The 15,037-nt window shown below is 33.5% G+C and overlaps 1 protein-coding gene across 1 annotated transcript; it reads right to left on the bottom strand.

Moving 5' to 3' along the window:
- Positions 1-7,504, bottom strand: LOC112002271 (protein EI24 homolog). The gene is made up of 10 exons (XM_065782056.1): positions 7,284-7,504; positions 7,107-7,172; positions 4,391-4,541; positions 3,146-3,198; positions 2,617-2,751; positions 2,057-2,120; positions 1,754-1,839; positions 1,586-1,668; positions 239-315; positions 1-120 (listed from the first exon to the last, which is right to left on the bottom strand). The coding sequence occupies exons 1-10, from the start codon at positions 7,403-7,405 to the stop codon at positions 1-3; spliced, it is 957 nt and encodes a 318-aa protein (XP_065638128.1). The 5' UTR covers positions 7,406-7,504.
- Between the last annotated feature and the right edge of the window lie 7,533 nt (positions 7,505-15,037).

Below are 15,037 nucleotides of genomic sequence, written 5' to 3'. Positions count from 1 at the left end.
TTACGACAAACTGTCAGCTGCGTAAAATATTGGAAGCCTTCCCAATCCAACACCTCTCCATTTTCTTCTTGGAAAAGAAATATCCTGCTCAGCGCCTGAGCAAGTTGCAGCCAGAACAAACTGAAAAACACAATAGTCACACACATTAATGAAGAAAATATAGAAGCACATTTGAACTTAAGTAAAGAGGAAAATTCTTTAAATTTAACAGTTAACAGAAAAGGAAAGTGAATTGTACCAACGGAAAGAGTACAGCCATAATCCCATAGCTCACAAGAGGTGAGACAAAGAAAATAGCCAGAACACAGGGGCTTCCTGGAAAACGATTAAGGAAAATAATGACCACAATCCTGAACATGCGAAAGAAAAACAAACAGAAAGTATGCAGGACCTCTTATGTTCCCACAGCATTGTTTGGTGCAAACAATGAAATTTGAGACACCACCAAGATCACTTTTTGTATGCATAGATCTAATTTGCTTTGTAACGCACTAAACATTAACTTAGAAGTTCTTATAAAAATTACTTTGATTTTCCTTTTTCCCTCAACTCTGCCACTCACTCCTTTAACACAACCAGAATATCCTCTTCTTCAATCACTGCTTCTCCAGCTCATGAGTCATGAAGGAGAAACAACATTGTTGAAAAAGGGCCACCAGGGTCAGATTCAATTTATGTCTCATAAAACTGCAAAACACCTGTATGATGTCCTCAGTCCTCACTAACCATCAGAATCTCATATGTAAATCATTTATGAGACTGACCTAGCCAGGTGAAAAGCTTTGTGTTCTGAAGCTTATTCTTTTGAAATAATTTAAATCACATGTCAAATTTAACATAGACTTTACCAACAGATCAAGAATATATCTCAATATATCTAAAAGAGTTCCTGATCATTGTATATTTCTACATGTTTATTCCTTCTTTCTTTCAAACGTATACATATTCCATCCACATCTCAAAATTACCAAATAAGATCTGTCCATTTGGAAAGAAACTTCACTTAAACATTATATGAAGTAAATATGTGTTATAATACTGTTGGACAAACATGTACGTGTTAGGTAGTTCACTTTTCACATTTTGATATACCCTCAAATATTTTTATTGCTAACTAGAGAGTCTTTCAAGACTCAAGTATATCTTACAATACACAATAATTTAAGTCATGGTATGCAGCAATTCAATACAAAAGACAGTGATAATTAAAAAATTTATTAGATTCAATACTTGGTATTGATGACATTAACCAGTACATAAAGATTTTGATTAAAGCACACCATCATTTCAAACACTTGACTAAACTACTCATGTCAACTACTCAATCTTCCTTTCTCAGCATTGTGGAAGCTGGTGCATACAGTTATCAAGTCAGCTTCAATTTCTAACCATTAAGCCACATGACTAAGAACTTGGAGTTTGCTTCAAAGATCAGTACTCAAAGAGTTTTTCATATCAGAAACCATAAAGCAAGCAAATAAAGGGAACCCAAGTGTACCTGAGCAACATATTTTGCCATGTGAAACTAAAAGGTGCACTAAAGCAAATCAAACTAAGCAATTGATTTGACTGAAAAGTAATTTACCAAAACCCGCAAAAAATGCCCAGTTGGATTCAAAGTAGTCCAGTCTTTTGTCCAAAGCCACTTCAGAAAAATTCCATTTGTATCTAAAAGGTACAAAAGCTTAATTAGTAATTATCTAGCCAAATGCGAGTACAAGATATTGAACAACTGATTAAATGCATCACATACTCAAAACAGTAGTAGGCATACATCCAGGACAGGAGTAGGAAATTGATCGCTTTCCCTACATAAGGTATAAATCCTGTGGCAAAAACCTGCATATAGTTCTCAAAAACTATCATGTCTGTAACCCAAAAAGTAAAGAGATAACAAATTGAAATGAGTTGTTGTAGATTAAAAGCATTTCCAATGATACAATATGCTTAAAGAACTGCAAAACAAAAAAAATGCAGTAACAGGTTCATCAACAGGCAATAAATGTACAAAAACAGGCACACACAAAGAATATAATGATGTAAAGATATAGTTTACCTCTAGGAAGAAAAAACTCAAAAGAAGAACTGAATACACCTGCTCTCCTATCCCGACCATGACACTGAACAAGAATAAAAGAATCTTTAAGATTTTATTGTAAAACATTTGTGATTTGTAAATAAGTTCCTGCAATTGGCAGCAAAGAATCCATTTTAAAAACCAATCCATTTGTTATTCTTGATTAAGTGCCTGCAATCAGCAGTAATTAATAAATTTAAAACACCATTAAACAGTGACTAATAGGAATTTTACCCGCCCAGGCCAGCTAGTCTTTCCTTATGAGCTGTACTTTGTGCAGTCAATGTCTCGCTTGGGCTTGATGGTTCCACTACAGAGGACCCAGATCTCCCCATTGCGGCAAAACCAAACTTGGCAATGTCATTGTACCTGGATGAATTATTGTAAAACATTTGTGATTTGTAAATAAGTTCCTGCAATTGGCAGCAAAGAATCCATTTTAAAAACCAATCCATTTGTTATTCTTGATTAAGTGCCTGCAATCAGCAGTAATTAATAAATTTAAAACACCATTAAACAGTGACTAATAGGAATTTTACCCGCCCAGGCCAGCTAGTCTTTCCTTATGAGCTGTACTTTGTGCAGTCAATGTCTCGCTTGGGCTTGATGGTTCCACTACAGAGGACCCAGATCTCCCCATTGCGGCAAAACCAAACTTGGCAATGTCATTGTACCTGGATGAAGAATAGTACAGTTTTGGATTAGGGAAGACAACTAATTAAGCCTTAGGAGGGGATGCCTAGGGAAAAATGAATTAGGGGGGAAAGAAACTTGCTTCGGTACTAAAAAATTAGGCTGAGAAACTAATATTAACTCATATAATCTAATTCTCTCTTTCTACTCAACTGATGATGTAACAAGTTGTGATTAGAAACCAAGCAAAATCCCAAATTCCTCGTAATGAGATTAAACATTTATATTCAGTTCATATAACAGTGCATGACCATAAACATTCAAAGATGCAAGGTGAGGCCTATCTAGGTCCAACTCATAGCTATAGGCACCAAGCTGAAACTATCAGAGATATACATAAAGCAAAGAACATAGCCATGACAAGGGAAACAGTACCAGAGACTGCTTAGAATTAAGCTGAACATGTATAATGGGTAGAACCATAAGACCTGCAAGTAATAATTACATAAAATGATCAGGGCCACTGAAAACCATGGAAGAAATTGAAAGAGAAATAAGTTCTTTCACATGGAAACAAAAGCTACAGATAAACATATGGTGTCATCACTTGCATATTTCAACAAGTTATGTCCAATATGCTGTTTTATTCTAACCTCCTTATTAAGGAAAACAAACTTTAAGAATACTATGTCTCTCTTTCAAAATAGGGGAAATGGGTTGGGGGTGTATAGCCTCATTAGATATTTGGAACACAATAAATCTATGATAATCGTATCTGAGAATATATATATTTGTCGGATAAGCAGGGTTTTATAGTTTTATAAGAAACTCTATGTATTAGAAGGTAGAAAATTATAAAGGGAGGAGAAATTTCCACAAGAGTAGAGAAAAGAGTGACAGCAAAAGTCAGATCAGCACTGAAACCAATGGGATGGCTTAAACTAGTTTGTTTTGTTAGTTTTGATGATCAAGTCCAGATGTAGTCATTTTAATTTGTTAGAAACTTGTTTGTCAATCAGAATATAAGAATAGTTTGTGTGTAACAATTACAGCCACTTTCAACTTTGTATGTAACCTTTAACAAACACCTAGAGTGGAAACAACAATGAAGATTAAAATATAGTTTGGTAGCTTGAAAAAATCTTGAGTTTCTGTGATTTGTCTCAACCATGGTGGTTTTATTTATTTATTTTTTATTTATTTTATTATTATTATCATGATTCTTTATAAAATTATTAGTGAGAATTCCAAACCTCTTTCAAAGTTCTTCTGTCAGGCAACATGTCATTCCCAGTCAATTAGAACCTCAGCTTGGGACTCTAGATAGTGCATGGGGACTCTATTTTCATGTGCCCAAAGCTAAGAAAACATGTTTCTAGGAACTCATTTGATCGTTACAAGAGTGGGCTGTTAAGAAGTTTAAACTGGCTCGTGCAGCCTATATGGGATTGTGCCTATTGGTATCTCAATTGGGGTTTTATGAGTAATATAGGCATTTGATTTGGGTTTCCAACATGTGCTCTTTTTCTTTTATGAATGATACGAATTAATCAGCTTCCTGATATAAAAAATTTAATAAATACAATCCAAAATGCTCAACCAGTTTACATTCCTGCAATGATCATTACAAAAGTTACATGAGTGAGGGAATAAAATGATAATTATGTTACTTTCACTTACGTAAAAGAGTTGTATCAGTCCAAGCCGCAAGAAAGAATACAATTTTAAAATGCCGCCAAAAGAGCATGGTACTTGAGTACTAATCTGTGAGCACTGATCAGGTAATATCCAGAAGAGCATTGGGATGACAACAGAATTTAGGACGATTATGCTGCACAGATATATTGAAGATATTTAAATTATTTGATCGTAACGTGCATGATACACTGCTACAACCAACAGAAGCATTAATACATAAACTAACACAGTATATTGGAATTGGGAAAAAAATGCTCAAATAACTGGAAATGGATATGAAAAGCAAGTTAGAAACAACCGGATAAATAAATTTCCACTTATTATACCAAATATTAAAAAATAACACGAATATGAAGGCAACAAGTAGAACTTTCTTATTAGCGGCTACCCTCCACCCCCAAAAATATATAAAGCAATTTTTAGTTAGATTTTTTTTATACGTAAAAAGCATTTATTAATGATTGAAATCACCTAGAGAGAAAATTTTAATTCCTAATACACATGATATTTCTTGTCAAAGAGTATGAGGAATTTTTAATAGAATTTTCCATCAGCTATGAAATGCTTGTGTCCAAAGCATTTTTAAGTTAAAAGGGTTTGCTGTGTTGTCATTCATGTAATCAAGCTAGGGCATTGAGTCATTAGGATTTAACAATCCTAAAAATAGAAGTTTTCAGTTTCCTATGACTGACAATTACTTTTTTTTTTTGATAAGTAAGAATAGAATATTATTAATAAAAGAAAAGCAAGAGAAACACAAAGAGTTCACGGTAGTGAACAAAGGAAAAAAAGAAACAACAAGACAAAAACAGCCCCTAATCTATTCTAATAGAAAAAATAAAATCCGTAAGGGTAGAACAATCCAAGAAACCCCAACATCGAGACCAATCAAAGAGGGTCCTTTGGCAAAACTCTAATAACTGAACCACAATTTTCCCCTCATCCTCAAAAGCTCACCGATTCCGCTCAGACCAGATAGTCCACATTAAACAGACTGGGACCAAATCCCAAATATCAGAACTATGCTTCCCAAGCCAATGAAACCAACAGAATAATAAGTCCTCAATTGAACCTGGCATGACCCAATCGATCCCAAACAACCGAAGCATATACATCCACAAAGAATGAGCTATCGGACAAAAAAGTAACAGGTGATCCACAAATTCCGCATTACAACAGCACAAATAACAACGATTCACCAAAGGACGACCACGAAGCATAAGATTATCCAAAGTTAGAATCTGACCATAAGCTGCTGTCCACATAAAAAAAGCCACCCTATTAGGAACCTTAACTTTCCAAATACCCTTCCAAGGGAAGGTGGAGGGATCTGCATTACGAATCTTATGATAGAAAGATCGAGTATCAAACTTCCCACTGCCATTAAGATCCCAACAAAGCCTGTCACAACCTCCACCCCTAGGGATTCGGGTTTGGATGAAATGAAGAAGGGAGTAGGAAGCCGCTAACTCCTAATCATTGAATTCCCTCTGAAATCTTAAACTCCACACTCTGTCATTATCACCCACTGAAGGGCTTAACACATCAGAAATACAAGCCTCTTTATTAGCTAAACACAAAAATAACTGAGAATAAAGACTTTTAAGAGGGAAATCCCCAGGCCACTTGTCATGCCAAAAAAGAGTACGAGATCCATCCCCCACCACAAAAGAGAAATGCTTAGCGAAAGTTTCCCACCCTTCACTAATACTCCGCCATAACCCACAACCATGGGCCCTACTATAAGCTCTAGTGCACCAACCCTCTTTTCCCTCCCCATATTTCATGGCTATGACCCTTCGCCACAGATGAGAGGTTTCATGGCCATACCTCCAAAGCCATTTCCCTAAAAGGGCCTGATTAAACGGCATCAACTTCCGAATTCCTAAACCACCCAACTCACGTGGTAAGCAAACCTTTTCCCAAGCCACCAAAGGATATTTGAAACACTCAACTGATGAACCCCACAAGAAGTTCCTTTGAATGAGTTCCAATCTAGTCGCCACAACTTTGGGGATAGTAAAAAGGGAAAGGTAATAAGTTTGACAATTACTGCTTCTTCTTTTTCCTTCTTTTTCCGCTTTTTGTGTGTATTTTCTTGCCCCCTTTAGATAGAAGTTTTCAACTAAGTGACATGATCAAGTTCCATTTACCTCATGGGATGGCATTACAGCACAAGAAAGGACAGACCTCGTGAAGGGATCACAATTAGGGAAGATTTAACCTATATAAAAGCTACACTGCTAATCCCAGATATCTCTAGTATAAACTCTTTAGGGGGTGGGATTTCCTAGAATACTTATATATACTTGAGCTAAGAGCCTTATGGCTCAACTAGCACCTCCTGATGTTTCCAACAGAGATGTCCACAGTTCAAATCCCCCCTCTCCCAACTATCTATTATGAAACAATGCTTTGTGTATTCTTGTCTTTCACCCTTCCTTCTCTCTCTCTTAATAAAAAGTCTCCTTAAGAAATGGCATTAAAAATTGGAACTCATAAACCCAGTCACACCTCTAAAATCAAGAACAACCCAATTGCTCAGCTTCTATTTTATGCACAAAGTATCACCCATTGTATTAAAAAACAAAAATTGAAACCAACCCAAGTGAAATTTCTAACTAACTGAAATATTTGAATGCCCAAAATCAAAACTTCTATACAATTAAAGTACATAAAGGGACTCAAAGAAATTTACCTTCCTAAGAAAATAAAACCATTCAGTAGAAAACATTGCCCTGTTCTGATCAAAAGCTTTCTCGACCTGCCACCAAACTTTTGCTTTTCAAAAATAGAAAGAAACAAATCCATGGACAGTAATTGAATATTTAAAGGACAAAAAAAGAAAAAAAAAATTGAGAGAGAGAGAAGGGACCTGAGGCAGAGAATGACGACGCGATGAAGATAACATGCTTCTTTGAAACCCTCGAGCCATAGCAGCGTCCCTTGCTTTAGTTTTGCGATACAAAGCTTCATTAACGGTTTCATGGCTTCCATTGAGAGAGAGAGAGAGAGAGAGAGAGAGAGAGCTAAAAGAGTTTAGTTTTTGAGACAACCTGGGCTTTTTGTTTTGAGTTTGAGTGTTTGACACTTTGACTATTAAATAAGTTACCAGGGCTGGGGGTAGTGATAATATCACTACTGAGTTCACTGATCTTTCAAAGATATATATTGGTGGTGATGATGATGAGTGGGCCACGTGGACATGTGCAATTCTAGGCAATTTGGTTTATAATTTTGCTACAAGGGATAGTTATAAAATCCAACCCAACTCGTCATATTTATAATTTAGAGTGCTTAGGCCGGTCCAGTTGTTTAATTGAACCAATAAAACTTAGTAAGACCCAAAGGGGTTTTTTTTTTTTTTTTGATAAGACCCAAAGGTTTTCTTGCAACTTGTGCAACTCGAATGGCTAATTGTGATCTATCCGATTTTGTAATTTTAAATAAAATTACATTTATAGGTTCATTGTAGTACTTTTCTTTTTTATAAAAAATAATGAAAATAGAAGTTTTATAATAAAATTGATGTTTGACTTATCGATAAGTACAAAGTTTCAAGTTTTAGTTTAGATCGTAATCCATGAGATTAGATCAACTAATGAAATTGTAAGATATATTTTTATTCATCGAATATTAAGAAATACTCATTCCGTCCCAGTTTGTTTGTCCTTTATTTTATTTTGGGATATCTCAAAATATTATCTTGTTTCTAAAAATAAAATTGATTAATTTACTTATGTTTCTATTATACTCATATTTTATTTTTAAAACTATTTGAAAAGAAAACTAACAAATATTTAAAAAATCAATCTAATTGAGCCAACTTTTTAGTTGCCTCATTAAGAATAACTCTTTTAAAAAAAAGTTGATAAATTTATTTAAGGGTAGTTTTCTAAGTTTATACATTTTTATAAGGCAGACAAGACAATAAATGATGTTCTTTTAAAAAATTTGACTTTTCAAACAAGAAAAACAAATTGGAACAGAGGGAGTATAATGCAATAAGATTTTATTTAGCAAATACTTTAGTATAATATGACATCCTTTAATTTTATATATATTTTTAGTGATGTTACTTGTGAAACCTAGAGTTTGAAATATATTAGGTGGCTTGTTGTTTAGACTTAATTTTAATTAATAATTTACACATGTCTATTTTTTATCAATTTTCATATTTATTTTATGACTTCTAAAACTTATGTATATAAAATTTTCATTTTTTATATAACTATGTGGTTCGACCGATGACCCACTGTTTGAACCAATGACCCAATGACTAGGCCCTTAGACTGGGTTAATGTATGGTCTGGGTTTAATAAGTATTTCTCCTCTATATACACAAAATTTGACAAAACTTTTCACAACTGTTGATGTAGCAGATTGTTTGTGGTAGATAAAAAAGTGACGTCAAAGTGTCAATGGTAGGCTTAAATGAAAACCAATAAAAACTCACCAATTCAATTTTTGTGAAAAAAGTTATGAAATTTTTTGTGTATATAGAATTGTTAAGGGGAAAACACAATTTAGTGTGGCCAATTTGGGGAGGTTTTCTACCACACCAACTATCTCCCCATAAGCTTGAGCAGACCACACAGTATGAGTGGGGGACTAGCCTCTACTTGGTGCAATATATATATATATATATATATTGTGTGTGTGTTGGGGGTAGAATTTATCTTAGCTATTGTATATTAGATTTTCCAATTAAATTTAAACATATGATTGCATTGACCAATGAAATACAAATAGTGTCAATTAAGGATAATTAAATTCAATGCAACTGAGTGTTTGAATTTAATTAGAGAACCTTTGTGTATCTAAGAGTTAGGGTCTTTTGGATATACATTAGTCAGTTTTTTTAAGACCTTCTCCCCTCTCTCTTTCTATGTGTATGTTAAAAATATTTAGTATTTTCAAAAGAAAAAATAGTGGGTTAATCTCACATTGGAAAATGAGTGTGAGTTAAAGAGATTTAAAGCATGTGCTGTATGTCCAAGAGTTAAGCCATTTTGGATATACACCACTGTCAGTTTCTTTTAAGACATTCTCCCCTCTCCCCATGTAGGTGTGTATGTTAAAAATATTTAGTATTCTCAAAAGAAAAAACAGTTGGTTAATCCCACATTGAAAAATGAGTGTGACTTAAAAATGTTTAAAGCATGTGTTGTGTATTCAAGAGTTAAGCCATTTTGGATATACACCACTGTCAGTTTCTTTAAGACCTTCTTCCCTCTCCTTGTGTGTGTGTATGTTAAAAATATTTAGTATTCTATAAAAAAAAAAAATTAAAAAAAAAAAGCATCTAAGGAATTGTATTTAAGTTTACCCCCCTAACCACCACACACCCTTGGTGAGATGGTCACTCCACAAGTATAAGTATTTGTGGGGGGTGGGGGACAAGGGCCGGGGTTCAAGTTTCTAGGAGGGAGCTTCACACACATATACACTTAAATTAAGCTAGAGTATAAATTCTATCTTGTATAAAAAAAAAAAAAAAAAAAATTTACCCCCTCTCTCTCTCTCTCTCTCTCTGTGACAGCAAAAGTCAGATCAGCACTGAAACCAATGGGATGGCTTAAACTAGTTTGTTTTGTTAGTTTTGATGATCAAGTCCAGATGTAGTCATTTTAATTTGTTAGAAACTTGTTTGTCAATCAGAATATAAGAATAGTTTGTGTGTAACAATTACAGCCACTTTCAACTTTGTATGTAACCTTTAACAAACACCTAGAGTGGAAACAACAATGAAGATTAAAATATAGTTTGGTAGCTTGAAAAAATCTTGAGTTTCTGTGATTTGTCTCAACCATGGTGGTTTTATTTATTTATTTTATTATTTTATTTTATTATTATTATCATGATTCTTTATAAAATTATTAGTGAGAATTCCAAACCTCTTTCAAAGTTCTTCTGTCAGGCAACATGTCATTCCCAGTCAATTAGAACCTCAGCTTGGGACTCTATTTTCATGTGCCCAAAGCTAAGAAAACATGTTTCTAGAAACTCATTTGATCGTTACAAGAGTGGGCTGTTAAGAAATTTGAACTGGCTCGTGCAGCCTATATGGGATTGTGCCTATTGGTATCTCAATTGGGGTTTTATGAGTAATATAGGCATTTGATTTGGGTTTCCAATATGTGCTCTTTTTCTTTTATGAATGATACGAATTAATCCAGCTTCCTGATATAAAAAATTTAATAAATACAATCCAAAATGCTCAACCAGTTTACATTCCTGCAATGATCATTACAAAAGTTACATGAGTGAGGGAATAAAATGATAATTATGTTACTTTCACTTACGTAAAAGAGTTGTATCAGTCCAAGCCGCAAGACAGAATACAATTTTAAAATGCCGCCAAAAGAGCATGGTACTTGAGTACTAATCTGTGAGCACTGATCAGGTAATATCCAGAAGAGCATTGGGATGACAACAGAATTTAGGACGATCATGCTGCACAGATATATTGAAGATATTTAAATTATTTGATCGTAACGTGCATGATACACTGCTACAACCAACAGAAGCATTAATACATAAACTAACACAGTATATTGGAATTGGGAAAAAAATGCTCAAATAACTGGAAATGGATATGAAAAGCAAGTTAGAAACAACCGGATAAATAAATTTCCACTCATTATACCAAATATTAAAAAATAACACGAATATGAAGGCAACAAGTAGAACTTTCTTATTAGAGGCTACCCTCCACCCCCAAAAATATATAAAGCAATTTTTAGTTAGATTTTTTTTATATGTAAAAAGCATTTATTAATGATTGAAATCCCCTAGAGAGAAAATTTTAATTCCTAATACACATGAAATTTCTTGTCAAAGAGTATGAGGAATTTTTAATAGAATTTTCCATCAGCTATGAAATGCTTGTGTCCAAAGCATTTTTAAGTTAAAAGGGTTTGCTGTGTTGTCATTGATGTAATCAAGCTAGGGCATTGAGTCATTAGATTTTAATAATCCTAAAAATATAAGTTTTCAGTTTCCTATGACTGACAATTACTGCTTCTTCTTTTTCCGCTTTTTGTGTATATTTTCTTGCCCCCTTTAGATAGAAGTTTTCACCTAAGTGACATGATCAAGTTCCATTTACCTCATGGGATGGCATTACAGCACTAGAAAGGACAGACCTTGTGAAGGGATCACAATTAGGGAAGATTTAACCTATATAAAAGCTACAGTGCTAATCCCAGATATCTCTAGTATAAACTCTTTTGGGGGTGGGATTTCCTAGAATACTTATATATACTTGAGCCAAGAGCCTTATAGCTCAACTAGCACCTCCTGATGTTTCCAACAAAGATGTCCACAGTTCAAATACCCTCTCTCCCAACTATCTATTATCAAACAATGCTTTGTGTATTCTTGTCTTTCACCCTTCCTTCTCTCTCTCTTAATAAAAAGTCTCCTTAAGAAATGGCATTAGAAATTGGAACTCATAAACCCAGTCACACCTCTAAAATCAAGAACAACCCAATTGCTCAGCTTCTATTTTATGCACAAAGTATCACCCATTGTATTAAAAAACAAAAATTGAAACCAACCCAAGTGAAATTTCTAACTAACTGAAATATTTGAATGCCCAAAATCAAAACTTCTATACAATTAAAGTACATAAAGGGACTCAAAGAAATTTACCTTCCTAAGAAAATAAAACCATTCAGTAGAAAACATTGCCCTGTTCTGATCAAAAGCTTTCTCGACCTGCCACCAAACTTTTGCTTTTCAAATATAGAAAGAAACAAATCCATGGACAGTAATTGAATATTTAAAGGACAAAAAAAGAAAAAAAAAATTGAGAGAGAGAGAAGGGACCTGAGGCAGAGAATGACGACGCGATGAAGATAACATGCTTCTTTGAAACCCTCGAGCCATAGCAGCGTCCCTTGCTTTAGTTTTGCGATACAAAGCTTCATTAACGGTTTCATGGCTTCCATTGAGAGAGAGAGAGAGAGAGAGCTAAAAGAGTTTAGTTTTTGAGACAACCTGGGCTTTTTGTTTTGAGTTTGAGTGTTTGACACTTTGACTATTAAATAAGTTACCAGGGGCTGGGGGTAGTGATAATATCACTAGTGAGTTCACTGATCTTTCAAAGATATATATTGGTGGTGATGATGATGGGCCACGTGGACATGTGCAATTCTAGGCAATTTGGTTTATAATTTTGCTACAAGGGATAGTTATAAAATCCAACCCAACTAGTCATATTTATAATTTAGTGTGCTTAGGCCGGTCCAGTTGTTTAATTGAACCAACAAAACTTAAGGTTTTTTTTTTTGATAAGACCCAAAGGTTTTCTTGCAACTTGTGCAACTCGAATGGGTAATTGTGATCTATCCGATTTTGTAATTTTAAATAAAATTACATTTATAGGTTCATTGTAGTACTTTTCTTTTTTATAAAAAATAATGAAAACAGAAGTTTTATAATAAAATTGATGTTTGACTTATCGATAAGTACAAAGTTTCAAGTTTTAGTTTAGATCGTAATCCATGAGATTAGATCAACTAATGAAATTGTAAGATATATTTTTATTCATCGAATATTAAGAAATACTCATTCCGTCCCAGTTTGTTTGTCCTTTATTCTATTTTAGGATATCTCAAAATATTATTTTGTTTCTAAAAATAAAATTAATTAATTTACTAATGTTCCTAGTATACTCATATTTTATTTTTAAAACTATTTGATAAGAAAACTAACAAATATTTAAAAAATCAATCTAATTGGGCCAACTTTTTAGTTGCCTCATTAAGAATAACTCTTTTAAAAAAAAGTTGATAAATTTATTTAAGGGTAGTTTTCTAAGTTTATACATTTTTATAAGGCAGACAAGACAATAAATGATATTCCTTTAAAAAATTTGACTATTCAAACAAGACAAACAAATTGGGACAGAGGGAGTATAATGCAATAAGATTTTATTTAGCAAATACTTTAGTATAATATGACATCCTTTAATTTTATATATATTTTTAGTGATGTTACTTGTGAAACCTAGAGTTTGAAATATATTAGGTGGCTTGTTGTTTAGACTTAATTTTAATTAATAATTTAGGCATGTCTATTTTTATCAATTTTCATATTTATTTTATGACTTCTAAAACTTATGTATATAAAATTTTTATTTTTTATATAACTATGTGGTTCGACCGATGACCCACTGTTTGAACCAATGACCCAATGACTAGGCCCTTAGACTGGGTTAATGTATGGTCTGGGTTTAATAAGTATTTCTCCTCTATATACACAAAATTTAACAAAACTTTTCACAACTGTTGATGTAGCAGATTGTTTGTGGTAGATAAAAAAGTGACGTCAAAGTGTCAATGGTAGGCATAAATGAAAACCAGTAAAAACTCACCAATTCAATTTTTGTGAAAAAAGTTATGAAATTTTTTGTGTATATAGAATTGTTAAGGGGAAAACACAATTTAGTGTGGCCAATTTGGGGAGGTTTTCTACCACACCAACTATCTCCCCATAAGCTTGAGCAGACCACACAGTATGAGTGGGGGACTAGCCTCTACTTGGTGCAATATATATATATATATTGTGTGTGTGTTGGGGGTAGAATTTATCTTAGTTGTTGTATATTAGATTTTCCAACTAAATTTAAACATATGATTGCATTGACCAATGAAATACAAATAGTGTCAATTAAGGATAATTAAATTCAATGCAACTGAGTGTTTGAATTCAATTAGAGAACATTTGTGTATCCAAGAGTTAGGCCTTTTTGGATATACACTAGTTATTTTTTTTAAGACATTCTCCCCCCTCTCTTTCTATATGTATGTTAAAAATATTTAGTATTTTTAAAAGAAAAAATAGTGGGTTAATCTCACATTGGAAAATGAGTGTGAGTTAAAGAGATTTAAAGCATGTGCTGTATGTTCAAGAGTTAAGCCCTTTTGGATATACACCACTGTCAGTTTCTTTAAGACATTCTCCCCTCTCCCCATGTGGGTGTGTAGGTTAAAAATATTTAGTATTTTCAAAAGAAAAAACAGTTGGTTAATCCCACATTGAAAAATGAGTGTGACTTAAAGAGGTTTAAAGCATGTGTTGTGCATTCAAGAGTTAAGCCATTTTGGATATACACCACTGTCAGTTTCTTTAAAACCTTCTTCCCTCTCCTTGTGTGTGTATGTTAAAAATATTTAGTATTCTATAAAAAAAAATTAAAAAAAAAAGCATCTAAGGAATTGTATTTAAGTTTAACCCCCTAACCACCGCACACCCTTGGTGAGATGATCACTCCACAAGTATAAGTATTGTGGGGGGTGGCGGACAAGGGCCAGGGTTCAAGTTTCTAGGAGGGAGCTTTACACACATATACACTTAAATTAAGCTAGAGTATAAATTCTATCTTGTATAAAAAAAAAAAAAAAGTTTACCCTCTCTCTCTCTCTCTCTCTCTAAAATGTTTATTTAGGGTTTAGGTCCTAAAAATACTATTACAGAGGTTTTTGAATTGTTTTGTGAGCTCACCTTGGGATGGCATCATTCGGTTTCAAATGCATAATTTTAGAACACATTGACGTTCTTATTGAGACAGAGTCATCTAAGACTACCCTATGACTATGGGTAGAAAAATGCTCACATACC

This window comes from Quercus suber, unplaced genomic scaffold (assembly GCF_002906115.3).
Source record: "Quercus suber isolate HL8 unplaced genomic scaffold, Cork oak 2.0 scaffold_288, whole genome shotgun sequence".
Lineage (NCBI taxonomy): Eukaryota > Viridiplantae > Streptophyta > Magnoliopsida > Fagales > Fagaceae > Quercus > Quercus suber.
Note: the sequence above shows the minus strand (reverse complement) of the source record. Positions and strands in the feature narration are given on the sequence as shown.

Bases quoted from the DNA above. Each gene is read 5' to 3' on its own strand.
- LOC112002271 (XM_065782056.1), bottom strand. From the start codon at position 7,405: ATGGAAGCCATGAAACCGTTAATGAAGCTTTGTATCGCAAAACTAAAG. The intron at 3,199-4,390 runs GTAAGTGAAAGT...TATTACTTGCAG, and splicing joins GACTGATACAACTCTTTTAC to GTCTTATGGTTCTACCCATT. The intron at 2,752-3,145 runs GTACTGTTTCCC...TTCTTCATCCAG, and splicing joins TTAATTCTAAGCAGTCTCTG to GTACAATGACATTGCCAAGT.